Below are 16,454 nucleotides of genomic sequence, written 5' to 3'. Positions count from 1 at the left end.
TTCCATTTTACTATGACTCTTTCCTTGCCAAATCACAATACTTCCAGAAGATAGCTACCCAAAATTAACATGATAGTTTGAAAATTTAGCATTATATTAATCTGTTTCCTTTTTTAATACAGTTTGGTTGATTTAAATGTCCTTCCCTAGAACAATGCCTACGTTAAGAGTTCTTGACCAATAAAGTGAGCATAGTAACACCATATGATATTCAGGTTGCTATGAAGATTTGATGAGATTATACATGTACCTTGACTCAGAAGTGCTGGTCAGGGGCTCCTGGGAGGCTCAGTGGGTTAAAGCCTCTGCCTTCAGCTCAGGTCATGATCCCAGGGTCCTGGGATCGAGCCCCACATCGGGCTCTCTGCTCAGCGGGGAGCCTGCTTCCCTCTCTCTCTCTGCCTGCCTCTCTGCCTACTTGTGATCTCTCTGTCAAATAAATAAATAAAATCTTTAAAAAAAAAAAAGAAGAAGAAGAAGTGCTGGTCAGCTGTACTTCCATCTCCCTGCAAAGCCTGGAGAGTGAAAAGGGGAGGGGAGTCTTAGTTATCCTCGACCTTCACCTGAGAAGGTATACTGGAGAAGTGTGTTTTGGAGAGAAGGATTTTACATGCTGGTTCTCTTTCTTTCCCAGTGTACACCTACATCCAAAGCCGGTTCTATAGATCCCCAGAGGTGATCCTGGGCCATCCCTACAACATGGCCATTGATATGTGGAGCCTGGGCTGCATCATGGCTGAGCTGTACACCGGATACCCTCTGTTCCCTGGGGAGAATGAAGTGGAGCAGCTGGCCTGCATCATGGAGGTGAGGGGAAGGCTGAAGTGCTACAGGATAGTAGATAGCTTGCCCTCCCAAACACTGGGCTACATCACAGTCGTTGTAGGGCAGTGGCCCGTGTGCTTTTTTGTTGTTGTTGGATGTTCCCTAAAAGTATCTTTGGAATTACGTGCACCTCTATACACTTTTGCCTTAACATCAAACATTTTTATCATACATTTAAGTAGTTGCAGAGGATGAAACTTCCACCATATTATGACATTTTATTTTTTTATTTCTATTTGTTTTTATTGTTTAATCATTTCAAAAATCTTATATAATTAACATACAGTAATATATTAGTTTCATGTGTAATGACTTAGTAATTCTATAGATTACTCAGTGCTCAACATGAGAAGTGTATTCCTTTTATTTTAATTTATTTATTTATTTAGTTTTTGGGAGAGAAAGTACTCGTAAGCATGAATCGAGGGTGGGTCGATGGGGAGGGGCAGCGGGAGAGAGAGAGAATCTTTTTTTTTTTTTTTAAAGATTTTATTTATTTATTTGACAAACAGAGATCACAAGTAGGCAGAGAGGCAGGCAGAGAGAGAGGAAGGGAAGCAGGCTCCCCGCTGAGCAGAGAGCCCGATATGGGGCTCAATCCCAGGACCCTGGGATCATGACCTGAGCCAAAGGCAGAGGCTTTAAACCACTGAGCCACCCAAGTGCCCCGAGAGAGAGAATCTTAAGGAAGCTCCATGCCCAGCATGGAGCCCAACATAGGGCTCCGTCTGATGACCCTGAGCTTACATCCTGAGCCAAATTCAAGAGTTGTATGTTTAACTAACTGAGCCATACAGGCACCCTGATAAGTGTATTCTTTTTTTATTATTATTAATTTATTTATTTTCAGCATAACAGTATTCATTATTTTTTCACCACACCCAGTGCTCCATGCAAGCCGTGCCCTCTCTAATACCCACCACCTGGTACCCCAACCTCCCACCCCCCTGCCACCTCAAACCCCTCAGACTGTTTTTCGGAGTCGATAGTCTCTCATGATTCACCTCCCCTTCCAATTTCCCCCAGCTCCCTTCTCCTCTCTAACACCCCTTGTCCTCCACGCTATAAGTGTATTCTTAATTCCCCTCATCTAGTTCGCCCATCCTTCATTCACCTCCCTTCTGGTAACCACCTGTTCTTTATAATTAAGAGTCTGTTTTATTATTTTTTTTTGGTCTCATTTATCTTCGCTCATTTGTTTTGTTTTTAAAATTCTGAGTATAAGTGAAGCCATATGGTATTTGTGTTTATCTGACTGACTTAGCATTATATTCTGTTCATATATTCTGTTTATATTGTGTTTTTCTGACTTAGCATTATATTCTGTAAATCCATCCATGTTGTTGCAAGTGGCAGGATTTCATTCTTTTTTGTAGCTGAGTAACATTCTGTTGTGTATCTGTATACCACATCTATATATACACACCACATCTTTGTATATGTATGTATACCGCATCCATACATATACCATAATATATATATGCACCACATCTTCTTATATGGATACATCTCTCTCACTCTCTCTCTCTAAATACACACACACACACACACACACACACACACACACCGTATCTTTATCCATTCATCTATTGATGGACAACTTGGGTTGTTTCCATAATTTGGCTATTGTATATAATGCTGCAATAAACATAGGGGTGTGTTTATCTTTTCGAATTAGTGCCTTTGTATTCTTTGGGTAAATACCCAGTAATGGAGTTACTGGATCATATGGTAATTATGTTTTTAATCTTTTGAGGAACCTCCATACTGTTTTCCAGAGTGGCTGCACCAGTTTGCATTCCCTCCAACAGTGCACGAGGGTTCCTTTTTCTCTACATCCTTGCCAACAGTTGTTGTTTCTTGTGTTTTTTATTTTAGCCATTCTGACAGGTGTGAGGTAACATCTCATTGTGGATTTTATTTGCATTTCCCTGATGATGAGTGATATTGAGTATCTTTTCATGTAACTGTTGACCATCTGTATGTCTTCTTTGGAAAAATATCTATTTATGTCTTCTGTCCATTCTCAATTGGATTATTTATTTTTTAGATGTTGAGTTGTGTAAATTCTTCATCTATTTTGGATACTAACACTTTATTAGATATGTCCTTTACAAATATCTTTTCTTATTTGGGAGGTTGTCTTTCAGTTTTGTTGATTGTTTCCTTTGCTGTGCCGAAGAAGTATTTTATTCTGATGTAGTCCCAGCAGTTTATTTTTGCTTTTATTTCCCTTGCCTTAGGAGACATATCTAGAAAAATGTTGCTATGGCTGATGTCAGAGAAATTACTGCTTATGCTCTTTTCTAGGATTTTTATGGGTTCAGATCTCACATTAGGTTTAATCCATTTTAAGTGTTTTTGTGTATGGCGTAAGAAAGTGATCCATTTTCATTCTTTTGCATGTTGCTGTCCAGTTTTCTTAACACCATTTGAGTCGATCTAGAAAATAGAAATTTGGGATGTATAGATGCATAGATAGATAATAGGTAGAAATTAGATATATAATTAAGAAGACTAACATATATACTACATATACTTATACATATAGAATATATAAATAAATATGTGTATATATATATATATATATATATATAGAGAGAGAGAGAGAGAGAGAGAGAAATTAGATTTTTGTTCATAGTCCAAATATCTTTGTTCACTGGTATAATCCTGTCTTTTTTCCATGCATATTCTTGCCTCTTTTATCAAAGATTAATTGACCATATAGTCATAAGTTTATTTCTGGGCTTTCTATTTGGTTCCTTTGATCCATGTGACTATTTTTGCACTAGCACTGTACTGTTTTGATTACTATACCTTTATAGTTTATCTCAAAATCTGGTATTGTGAGATGTCCAGTTTTGTTCTTCTTTTTCAAGATTGCTTTTCCTATTTGGGGTCTTTTGCAGTTCCATATAAATTTTGGGATTATTTGTTTTAATTTTGTGAAAATGCTGTTTGTATTTTGATAATGATTGCATTAAATTATATATTGCTTTGGATAGTATAGGATACACACACACACATACACACACACACACATACATATTTAACAGTTTTTATTCTCCTAATCTTTGAACATGGAATATTTTTCCATTTGTTTGTGTTGTTTTCAATGTCTTTCATCAGTGTTTTAGAGTTTTCAGAGTACAGGTCTTTCTTTTTTTTTTTATGTTCAGTTAGCACTGTATAGTACATCATTAGTTTTTGATGTAGTGTTCAATGATCCATTAGTTGCATATAACACCCAGTGCTCATCACAACATGTGCCCTCCTTAAACCCATCACCCTGTTACCCTATCCCCCAATGACCCTACTCTCTGAAACCCTCAGTTTGTTTCCCAGGGTCCATAGTCTCTCATGGTTTGTCTCCATCTCTAATTTCTCCTCCTTCAGATTTCCCTCCTTCCCCTATGGTCCTCCATGCTGTTGCTAATGTTTCATATGCTAATGTTTCACATATGAGTGAAACCATAATAATTGTCTTTCTCTGCTTGACTTATTTCCTTCAGCATATTCCTTTCCAGTTCCATCCATGTTGATGCAAATGGTATATATTCATCCTTTCTGATGGTTGAGTAATATTCCAGTGTGATACACACACACACACACGTAAATAGAATCACATCTTCTTTATCCATTCATCTGTTGAAGGGCATCTGGGCTTCTTCCGCAGTTTGGCTATTGTGGACTTTGCTGCTATGAACATTGGGGTGCATGTGCCCCTCCTTTTCACTACATTTGTATCTTTGGGGTAAATACCTAAAATTGCAATTGCTGGGTCGTAGGGTAGCTCTATTTTTAACATCTTAAAGAACCTCCATACTGTTTTCCAGAGTGGAAATAGAACTAGCTTGCATTCCACTAACAGTGTAAAATGGTTCTCCTTTCTCTGCATCCTCACCAACATTTGTTGTTTCCTGTTTTGTTAATTTTTGCCATTCTAACTGATGTAAGGTGGTATCTCATTGTGGCTTTGATTTGTAATTCCCTGATGGCTAATGATGTTAAGCATTTTTTCATCTTTTATCTCTTTGGTTAAGTTTATTCTTAGATATTTTATTATTTTGGTGCAATTGTTTTCTTAATTTCTCTTTTTGCTAGAATAGTGACATTTTAAAATGAAACTATTATACCAGTCTTTCAAATGTACTCAGAAATACGTAAAAACCAGAGATGACACCTATCCAAATCTATGTATTGTTCAGTCAGTAGTCATTCACTATCCCAGCTTTCTGGAAAGAATATCTTCCAATAAGAAGTCTTTCCAAGACTCACTAAGTCAAACTGAGAAGGCCAGTTATCATATGGTTTCACTTACTTGTGGAACATAAGGACTAGCATGGAGGACACTAGGAGAAGGAAGGGGAAAATGAAGAGAGGGAAATCAGAGTGGGAGATGAACCATGAGAGACTATGGACTCTGGGAAACAAATTGAAGGTTTTAGAAGGGAGGGGTGTTGGGGGGGATGTATAAGCCTCGTGAAGGGTATTAAGGAGGGTATGGATTGCATGGAGCACTGTGTGTTATAAGCAAACAATGAATCATGGAACACTGCCTCAAAATCTAATGATGTACTGTGTGGTGACTAATATAATATTAAAAAAAGACTCATTGTATGATGATTTATTATGTATTCTTAAAAACATCGTGTTATGGAGCTAAATTAGACAAAACAGGAGAAAATAGCCCTAAAATTTAGAAATTTCATATTTTAGATATTTTTACTATGAACAAAGATCTATTTTCCCTCTCTCCATATATGTACATGTATACATATACACATATATATATACATATATATATCTATGCGTGTGTGTGTATGTGTATGTTAATCTCCCTAATTATCTAATATCTGTTTATCTGTCTATCCATCCCAAATTTCTATTTTCTAGATCGACTCAAAGTAATAGCTGGTCAGAGAGACACACACATAAACTTGAGAATTATTATTATTATTATTTTTTCAATTTATTTATTTTCAGAAAAACATTATTCATTATTTTTTCACCACACCCAGTGCTCCATGCAAGCCGTGCCCTCTATAATACCCACCACCTGGTACCCCAACCTCCCACCCCCCGCCACTTCAAACCCCTCAGATACATCCCCTCAGATACATTTCTTTTTTTTTTTTTTTTTTTTACCTTCTAGCTCATTTATTTGAGATCTATTGCCTTACTATCATTGACAGGAGCTACTCCAAGAAAGTGGGTGTCTCACAAAATTTTGTCCCACAAAACTGAGTGTTCCACTGCCTCTGGTACATAAGAATAAAATGAATCTGGTTGCCTTACTGTTTTTCTGAAAATAAATAAATTTGAAAAAAAAATAAACTTGAGAATTATTAAACATAGTTTCATTTCATGATTAAAACTAATAAGTATTAAAATAATTTAGGTGATAGTAGTTATAAATGATATCTATGATGGAATGAACACTGCCCTGGGAATCAGGAAAATGGAGCCTAGTCTTAGCCCTTTCTCTTGGGCAAGTCAGTTCCCCCCTCTGGACCACTCTAAAATGAGATGATCATAGTACTTGGCTTCTAAGGTTGATGATGAATGATTTAATGAATCATTCCTGAACCAATCCTTTTTCTAATACCAAGAATAACGGGAGAGTATGGGATCTGGGTTGAGGTCCCCCTGGCCCAGAACTGATTTAGCTTCCTCCTGATCTCAGTGTCACTGAGAATGAAGAGGAGGAGGATAGGGTTGTGCATGGATGTGGCTGGGAACCCAGCTGCAAGGATAGGTAACCCAGGGCTGAGGATGACACCTGTGCTCTGTCTCTGTGTATCCCTATAGGCTGCAGTGGGTAAAGGTGAATAAGTAAGTGGTGCACATTTCTTTTCTAATATAGTAGACTGAAACTCATCTGGTGATTTCTACTTCTCAGAGTTGGGCTATGTCATTCCTTAATTCAAGGGTGGTCAGCACATATAATGGTTTATTTATTCTGACACTGAGATCTGGCCGCCATTAAAAGTTGGCTACCTCCAGTTGGTCTTAATGCTTATTTAGAATAACATGACTGATATTGATGCTCTGGATACTCTAAGAGCCCTAAATTAGGAGTCAGAAGACCTATGCTCTGGGCCTTTTTCTCATTGGCTTGAGGTTATCACTTAATATCCCCGGATCCGGATCCTTATCTGTAGAAGCAAAATTTGGCCAAAGTCCCATCCAGCTCTAATGTGTGACTCCACAAGAATGAACCCACTGCATTGTACTTGTTGAAGGTGCTGGGCCTGCCACCAACCCACTTCATTCAGACGGCTTCCCGGAGACAGACATTCTTTGGTAAGTCCCAGGTCTAATGCTCTTTCTCCAATTGTGATGATGAAGTCTCATAGACCTTGGAGGTACCCCCCCATACCTAAACATCATTCAGTGCTCTTGCGCTGGGCCCATCCCAAAGGCAACCTGTGATTAGGAACTTCTGCTAGAAAAGGAAAAAGCTGCTGAAAAGTGGTACCAGAAAGTATGATGGAAATGAGTTGGGGGAGTCACATTGGGAAGGAGGTCTTGGCGTAAAAATGACCAGGTTCCTGCTCAGAAGATCTATCAGCAGAAATTGAAACTTCAAAGCCTATAATGATGCCCTTTCCTGTAAAGTCTCCTTACTTCTGCAAGCAGCTTGCCCCTTCACACTATGTACTGTGCAGGGAAATCAAAGAACAGAAGCTTCTTTCTAAGAATAGTGGGAAATTTCTTTGCTACATTTTATGATTATTGAAACATCATTCTTTCCTGCTGAAAAATCTCTTAATCCTCCAAATCTTTTCTATGCCAGAATCATCACAACTTTGCTATAAAATGGGTAAATAAAGGCTGTTAGAACAGTTTGGCTGTGCACATGTTGCGACTTGCCAGTTATGTATAGGACAGTTACATAATTGCTGGAATTAAGCCTCCTCCATGGCCCCATGCTGCCCACCCCCCATCATAGTTCCCAGGCTCTGGATTTTCTGATTCTCTGCCTTTCTATTTGACTGGTTCTGTATGAGATGGACAGGTAGATCAACAAGGTCCAAGGAGGCAGGGCTTCCAGAGCATTATGTACAAATAGATAAAGTCAGTCCCATATCTAAAATCCTTTTAAAGACCCACAAAAACCTAAGGGTTTATTGTGTAGAAAAATCCATAGTGACTAGAAGTTCAGCCAAGTGGAGTGAAGCCAGACATGAGATAGACACAGATGCGGGCTCTGCGCCATCTGGAATGACATTTTTGACCAGCCAGTCTCATCAGGATAGTTTCTAGGCTTCTATTGGTTGTGGAATCACCATCGTTCCTAGCCCTCTCACCTCTTATTTCCACTCGAGTGCCTTCAAAATGGGGCAAATCTCTTACTTTCTTTCCACAGCTTGCCCTATCAATAAAAGAGTTAAAAATACCCTGATGGGGGATTCCTGGACAAAAAGGTTTTAGTCATGTTGATGGTCAGTCACTATACATTGGTTCGGTCATGTGGGAATTAAAATGTAATCTACTTCTGCACCATTTGGTAAGAAGCCCCTTCCACAGCTACAGGTTCCCTGGCCCCCTTTCCCAGGACCCGTTGGACTCACCATTATCCAGAAACTAAAAGTTTAAGCCCTGGCAAGCAGGGAGGCCTCCATGACCCTGTTTCAGTACCAAAGCTATCATCATTTCTGATTGGTTAGTCCCTTGCCATTCTAAAGGTTAAATCGTTGAGACATCATCTTGTAGTCATGGTTGGAGCTTCAAAACCTTCTGTTTGGGCACAGTCAGCATCCTGGCTGCCTTTGAACAGTACCCATGCACTAACCCTTCTTCTGGGGTAGTCTGATGGGAGGCAGGAAGATCTAGCTGACTTGTTTGTAACATACATAGAACAATGGAACTGGTCTTTTAACCCCAGATACGCTTTTAGCATTCACCACTTCTAATTTAACCTTCTGGATTTCAAAGGATTTAGGGGGAAAAAAGAGGATATTGTTGTTCCCTCTTGCCAAAGGCATTGTGGGAAGAGCTATATCTTAAGCCTATAACACTAAATTTAAGATTATACGTTGTGAAGGACACTTCAGTGTCCTTCTGAAAGTAAAGGGATATAGGGCATCTTGGTAAGAGGGTCTGGTTCATAGATAATGGTTTTTATTATCAGTGAGGCTTTAGAATAATGATGTGGTTTTGGTAGCAATATCCACATGACTTCAATTCCTGCATAAGAAAGGGCTTTATCGGGATGGGCATCTTCTTCAGCATTGCCCAAACTTTATCTGATTATAAGAATCAGTTGGAGACATGACAAAAATGCTAAACTTTATGATCTTCCTGTGTAACCTATGATATAGTAGATTTGAGGTGGGGTGCAAGAGTCTGTATGTTTTTGACGAACGATCTTTGTGATTCTTTTGATAAGTTTGAGAAGCACTTAGTTCACCTCAACTCTTGACTCTCCCTTCCCCAGATTTGGGCTGCCAACAGCTCCTCAACCCCCAGCTACTTGTAGTTTACACCCCCTGTTAGCAGCAAAATGATGTTGCTTCAAAGGCAGTAAGATATTTAGGTGCTCCAGGTCACAAGAAGGGGATGGAGAAATAAAGATTTATTAAATATGGGGGAGTGTCAGAGAGGTGAGGGAAAAATGTACAAGAAAAACAATTACATAGTGATTACTTCAGGAGCTGTCATTTATGCCTGTGAGCCTGAATATCCAGTCTTTTGTAAAAGAGAAACGTAGGATCCAATGGGAGCACTGGTGTCATAGTCAAAAAGGAAAAGGGGTTTGTAGGAGTTCTGTAGGAGTTCACAGTACCTATGCCCTATGCAATATCCCCAGCTCATTTTTATGTCTGTAAATACACATACCCATGTTTGTCTATACACACATATACAAATTCGTGGTCTCTTCTAGGAATTCAGTGTGAGCAGATGTTCTTTTTGAGGCCCCACATGTTGCACTGATTACAAAAGTAATAGAAGGGCTTGAAGCCCTTCTAGAATATGTCATGTGAATCCCACTGAGTTTTTGTGAGGAGTCAGTACAATGTGTAAACTGTGTGTGTATATTCACATCTATCCATATGCAGATTTACAAGGTGTGAGCATAAGTGGTCACTTTTTCTAAACATGCATAACTTTTCTGAACATGATGTCCAGATGAGTGACCTCACCTTCAAAGCACTGCACAGAATATTCTAGGGAAACCTCTGGAGCCATCTCCAGGACTTCTTTCCATGCATGATAAATACATTTGATGAGAGTTTTAATCAATAAAAATAACTGAAGGAAGTCATTTCCAAGCTGTATCTTAAGCAACAAACCAAGTTTAATCATTCCAATTTATGGACAGAATTTTGATGTGGCTATAAAAAAGTAATGAGATTAGTTTTCTTGTGTGGCTTATAAAAGAGTTCTGAAAGCAGATGATTCTCCTACAATGACTTTCTTTTTATACTTCCATATTCTTATTTTATTGGGTTAGTGGGAAAGGAACAAGGGCATAGATAATCCAAGAATAGACAATACCTTTTTTTGTTCAGAGCGGAGGGTTTTTGTCACTTCAGATTTATTTTTATTATTCATTATAATTATTATTGTACCCTGGTTAAGGTTAAGCCATTTGATTTGGGGAGGTGGGAAGGAGGCTCAGAACATACTGAGTGGGGGAAAATTATTTGTAAAGTTTAATTGCATTCATTGCATAATCTACATATGACTCTTTCCGTCTAACTGAGATGGAAGTCATGTGTTTGTGTGTGGTGGAGGGGGCTAGTGTAGGACAGATCTAGAGCTGCAAAGACCCCTCCAAGAAACAGCATGGTTGAGTGAACAGTTTGATGTGACTAATGTATATTAACACATGGAACTAAACACAGAATGTTGTATTTCTAAAGATTCCAAAGGTTTTCCTAAAAATATGACCAACAACAGGGGGAAAAAAAGATACCCGGATTCCAAGGATCTCACGGTGGTGCTGAAAACCTACGACACCAGCTTCTTGGACTTTCTCAGAAGGTGTTTGGTGTGAGTTTGCAAGGGTGTCTTTGCCTCTGGGTTTCCTCTTAAAACACTGTATTTTCCCACATGTTTGCTGGTGAAAAGTCTGGGGCTGGAACATAGTTATAAAAATAAAAAATACTGACCATAGAGCTTGAGAGTCTGTAGAATACTTTCCCTTATCAGACTGTTCTCTTCTGTTCCTGGGTGATTAGCAGGGCAGAGGATTTGCTTCATTTTGAGATTTGGAAGCTGAGGCTCAATGACTTACCCTGGATTAGTGTGTGGGTAGAGTTTGCCTTCTTGTTCTCAGACTGCCTGGGCAGCAAAGTTGTAGACCAGTTCTAAATAGCTTCTGCTTCAGGAACTGAGGTAAACCTCTTGCATGTTGTAACTGTTTGCATACACACCCAGTGTATGGTTTCCGCCCCTCCTTCCCCTAGGATTCACAGCCTAAATGAAAGGATTAGGGAAGGGATGGTTTATAAAGCATTTATTATGTACAGCTTTTTTAGAATCTATATGCTAATTTTGACTCTTAGAAATTAGTTCTGTATTTTGATGAAGTCATAATGAAAAAAAGGAATAGTACATAAAGCATTTAGAATAATGCCGAGTGTTTCAAAAACACTAGCTCTTGTCATTCTTTTAAAAGAGGTTTTGCAAGTGTTTCTCCACTAAATGGCAAATAGATTAGCCACGTGATATTTGGTCAGTCATTGTCTCTCTCTGGGCCTCAGTTTCTTTCTCTTTATAATGAAGTATTCCTAAGGTGCCTTTTTAGCTGTATCAATCCTATAATTGTTAAGCATTTTTGAAACCATATGTTTATATTCTCTCATTCCTCCAGTGGGATGGAGTAGTTTTAGCAAAATACTCTTCTTGTATTTGTGCTCTCTGGGAATTAAGCTACTGGCTCAGCGGATAGGCCACCAAGTACTGCTAGAAGTTTTCCCATCTAGAGAGTCATGCTACTCATCTTAAGAATGGAGCTAGAGAAGGATCCTATCCATTATCTCCATCCCCCTACCCCAGCCTTTTGCTGAGGCTAGAGAATGAATGTGCATTAACATTAATGTGCATTAACTACAGAATGAATGTGCATAACAGAATGAATGTACGCATCACATACAGTGACAGAAACTCACTACTGAGATGGTGATGAATTATCCAGAAACCCCAACCATCCAGAACACAGCTCAGAACCAAGAAAGAAATTTTCTTTTTTAGTGTGAAGGGCTGGTTGCTTACAACTTGCAAGAGGTGATCAAGCTAATGGAGCCTATTACCTTATCCTTTTTTTTTCCCTAATTAGCATATTTTTGGAATGACAGACTAAACATTTTGAGTTAAATTTAATAAGGGTATATGTAAAGTCCTATGTCAAGTTTTTGTAGGCCAACTTGAGAAATTCAGGAGAGGGGAGTTATAGCTCAGCAGCAGTTCATTTGAAAAAGAACTGGGAGCTTGAGTTGCTTATGACCTTATGAATCTAGAATATTAATGCCATCTACCTGCAGCTAGAAGCCATTCCCAGCATAATGGACACCAGTAAGACAACAGCTGAAATTTCCCTCTAGAAAGGTGACAATCTAGGAAGGTGACAACCCTATTATAGGACCACACTTAGTAGTGATGTACATGTGTTTGGATAGTTGGACGATTGTGACATAAAAGATTAGTTGTCTCATTCTGTATACAGTAGGCACCCCCCACCTCTGCCCCAGTTTTGCTTTCTGTGGCTTCAGTTACCCGTAGTCAAGTGCAGTCCAGATGCAGATGGACTTTCTGATGTCTTGTCAGAAAGCCACCACTAGCCTAGCACTACGTCACCCTGCCTCTGTCACTCACCTCACTTCATCTCATCACATAGACATTTTATCATTTCACATCATAAGAAGGGTGAGTATAGCACTAAAAGATATTTTGAGAGGGAAAGACCACATTCACATTTTTACTCTAGTATATTGTTATAATTGTTTATCCCATTATTAGTTATCATTGTGAATATATTGCTGTGCCTAATTTATAAATTAAGTTTTATCATAGGTATGTATGTATAGGAAAGAACATAGTATATGTGGAGTTTTATCCTATCTGTGCTTTCAGGCATCCACGGGGTTAAGTTACCCCATGGGTAAGGGAGGACTATTGTAATGTTAATGGGTAAAATTAGAACCTGGGTCAAAGTTACTAGTGTAAAAGTTCCTGGGAAGTGTGAATTTTGGATCAATAAAAATGAACTTTGAAGAACTGGTTTTTATCAAGATTGGTATAGCTAATTCTGTGACTAAGCTCCTTGTCACTAAAAATACTCCAGAATGGCAGAAGGATTCAATGTTGAAGGTTCTGTCAGATGCCTTTTGTTTGGCTGGATTATACCCAAATCTCCTTATAATATTAATATTCTAGCACTCCGTAATTTTGTATAGGATATATTTGAAGGCCCAGATTTTGTAGTTTGGAACTTGAAATTAAGCATCTCTTTGTTTTGATCTCAGTTTATTTAGATGGTTAAGATTGGTTAAGATATGGTTAAGATTTTCTGTAATATTTCTTGAGAAAGAAATCCTAAGAACCCTGGAAGACTTGGGCTCTAATATATTCCCTGGTTCATCATGCAAATTTCACACAAAGATTGTCTTCACAGTCGCTTCCAGGTACTTTTATATGTTGTAATCTCTATTCTACAATGATATCTTTGAGTTATAATATGGTTTAAATGGGTTCTTTAAGAATGAACCATTTTTATTATATCTTATTTAGGTTCTTTTTTGGGGTCTTTTAAAATGTTTTCAACATTAGAAAGGGAAGCAAAACAATAACCCATGCTGGGCTTTGTTATATAGATGGGAACCTTCTCTTCGCATGACCCCTGACCAGGCCCTCAAGCATGCTTGGATCCATGAGCCACGGAATCTCAAACCACGGTCCAGGCCCCAGACCCTGAGGAAAACCAGTCTCTGTCTCCCCTCTGAGACTCGGAAGGCCAAGGTTCAAGGGCATCATCATTTGGACGTAAAAGGTACAGCCCTTCAAATAGCCAGTCCTCCTCCTGTAGTCCAGGGCTTGGTTATCTCTAGAGGATTCCTGTCAATTTCTCTGAACTCAACCCTGGATAATTATTCTGACTACATCACTACTAGCCAGCCATTTCTCACTTTTGAGATTTAACCTGTTTCAGGAGACTCGTGGGTTTGCTTCTTTCTTGCCCCCTTATCATCACAAATTTCCACTTTTCTCATGTCCTCAATTCCCTTTCTCCTCCTTTCTTTTCTTTCACTGTGTCCTCCTCTGCCCAACCTATAACTACCTTTTGAATTCTTATCAGACAGGGTATAGCATTATGCAGGTATCTTTTATATGCAATATGGCCTCGTGGTTTTGTTTATGGTTACCGGGTCAGGTTGCTTGGGATTAAATTCTGGCTCTACCATTTACCATGTGTGGGCCCTTAGGTAATTTAGTTAACCACTCTGTGTCTCAGTTTTTTCATTTATGAGAAAGGGGATAATGTCTATTTTCTATGGTTGTGGAAAGGATCAGAGAAATTAATAAATGTAAAGTGCTTAGAATAAGCACTGGCATTAGTCTAAGCATTATTCATTTGTAAAGCACATAGAATGTGTGTTTTCATATCATTAAAACCAGGATTTTCCCAAAGTGATTTACAGTCTAATGGGGAGAATATAATTCACATCTGAACATGTGTTCTTTCTGTCTTCTCTCACCTTCGGCAGAGCTGATCATCAAAGAAGACACTACAGACAAAATAAAATGTGGCCTCACTAAGCAGGTTCAGAATTCGGGTGATCAGCAGGGCTCTCTGCAGCAGGCAGCTGAAGTTGTCCCACTGCCTCAACTAACAGAAGCTTCCGGAAAGCCAGAGGCATTTGTTGGACCAGAAGAGTCCAAGACCTCCCCAGGAAAACAAAGTAAAAACTCATCACCCAAGAACATGAATATTTTACCACCTATTGTATGACCCTTGCTGAAAGTGTGTCCTGTTCCTTTCCACCAGTGATTTGTATCAGAGACAGCACTTATATTGTACAATATTTCAGATTGTTTTTTAACGCATAAAGGTTTGTTTTAAAAAAAAACTTTATTCACATGGCCAGTTAGCATGATTCCTATTATGATGAGAATGTCCTTGCACCTACACTCCCTCCTTGTGCCCTGAACCAGATAAAATGATGTATGTATATGGGGGGGAGGGGTAAGCACTCCACGTCATAGCATCACTAACAGAACTCTAATTTTTTTTTCTTTTCTCTAAGACAGCTAACCTGTTAGGATTCTTGTTTGAAAATGAAAAACTAGTTTTTCACAATCTCTATATGATTCTAATTATAGAACAGATACAATTTTATAAGAAATTTCTTAAGATCATAACCTCATAAACAACATGGAAAATATACCTGGCTTTAGAGTTTTCATTTTAATTACTGTGTAATATTTCATGAAGGAAGACATCAGATAATTAAAGCAGTGGGTTTGGATAAAATCGCTGAATTTAGCTTGTAACTAGGTTCAGCAACAGAGGACATTTATTTGTTTACGTAATTGGGGAATCAGGGCAGGTAAGTGTAATTTCAGACATTGTAGAGTCTAAAAATTCAGACGAGGTCATAGGGCTCAGATTCCCCCTCAGCCCTTCTTCTTTTTGTGGTTTGCATTCTAAAGACAAGTTCTGCCCAGAAGTTAAAGTGACCACCATTGTCCAGTCAAAAGATGCAGTGCTGGCAGGAAAGTCTCAGAAATGACTGGACTTGAACCAGGCACTATGTCTGAGATATTGGGATCCTGTGATCGGATGGGATGGGTTGCAAGTCCACACTATGAAGATGGTGGCACCACGTAGTAGGGGACAGATTATTTCCCAGAGAAGGGGTAGCTGAATAAACAACAGGATATATTCACTCATCCATCATCCTCAAAATCTTTTATTTGGTTTTCTAGTTCTTCTCTATATGAATATATAATCTCTATATGATTCTAATTGTAGAACAGATATAATTTTATAAGAAACTTCTTAAGATCATAACCTCATAAACAACATGGAAAATATACCTGGCTTTAGAGTTTTCATTTTAATTACTGTGTAATAGTTCATGAAGGAGGACACCAGATAATTGAAGCAGCGGGTTTGGATAAGATCACCCAGGAGAGGTGAAACAGAATGAGAATAGCAGAGGGTCAAAAGAGAGTAGGAAAGATAAATATGCCGGGGGTGATGGAGTTCACTAGAGTCCCCAAGAGATGTAAAACAAAACCCAAAAATTAGAAACCAAAGGAGAAAGTTTCTAGAAAGATCAAAAATATAAAATTCCATAGAAAGGTCAGGATAAGAATAGAAAATGCCCTATTAAGTGGGGTGATATGGATATTAAATGGGAGAAGTGTCATAACAGGTGACCTGTCCCAGGTCCTAGAGCCAGAAAAGTACAGAATTGGCAATAGAACTCAGATCTTCTGGATCTTTTGGACACTATCTGGACACTATCTATCTTCAACTATGGATAAAGTGGAGGGAGACAAGTGTTCTGCAACTCTACAGAGACAGGAGAAGCAGCCATGTCCTCAATATCATAATTAGAATGATTTAGGTTGAATAGAGAATATGCTGTGATTTACATGGTTATAAAATAAAT

General features: G+C 38.6%; 1 protein-coding gene across 2 annotated transcripts in view; it reads left to right on the top strand.

The window, feature by feature from the left end:
• The window catches only part of DYRK4 (dual specificity tyrosine phosphorylation regulated kinase 4), a 28,340-nt gene extending 13,555 nt beyond the window's left edge, over window positions 1–14,785 (top strand). The window contains exons 7-11 of one of the 2 annotated variants that reach the window (XM_044226949.1): window positions 635–807; window positions 7,071–7,131; window positions 10,698–10,827; window positions 13,650–13,825; window positions 14,541–14,785. In XM_044226949.1, the coding sequence (XP_044082884.1) occupies window positions 635–807; window positions 7,071–7,131; window positions 10,698–10,827; window positions 13,650–13,825; window positions 14,541–14,785 (785 nt within the window). Of the gene's footprint in view, window positions 1–634; window positions 808–7,070; window positions 7,132–10,697; window positions 10,828–13,649; window positions 13,847–14,540 lie in introns of both variants that reach the window. The other variant, XM_044226950.1, reaches the window with a different exon arrangement.
• The last annotated feature ends 1,669 nt before the right edge of the window (window positions 14,786–16,454 follow it).

The sequence above is a fragment of the Neovison vison genome, chromosome 12 (genome assembly GCF_020171115.1).
Source record: "Neovison vison isolate M4711 chromosome 12, ASM_NN_V1, whole genome shotgun sequence".
NCBI lineage: Eukaryota > Metazoa > Chordata > Mammalia > Carnivora > Mustelidae > Neogale > Neogale vison.
Note: the sequence above shows the minus strand (reverse complement) of the source record. Positions and strands in the feature narration are given on the sequence as shown.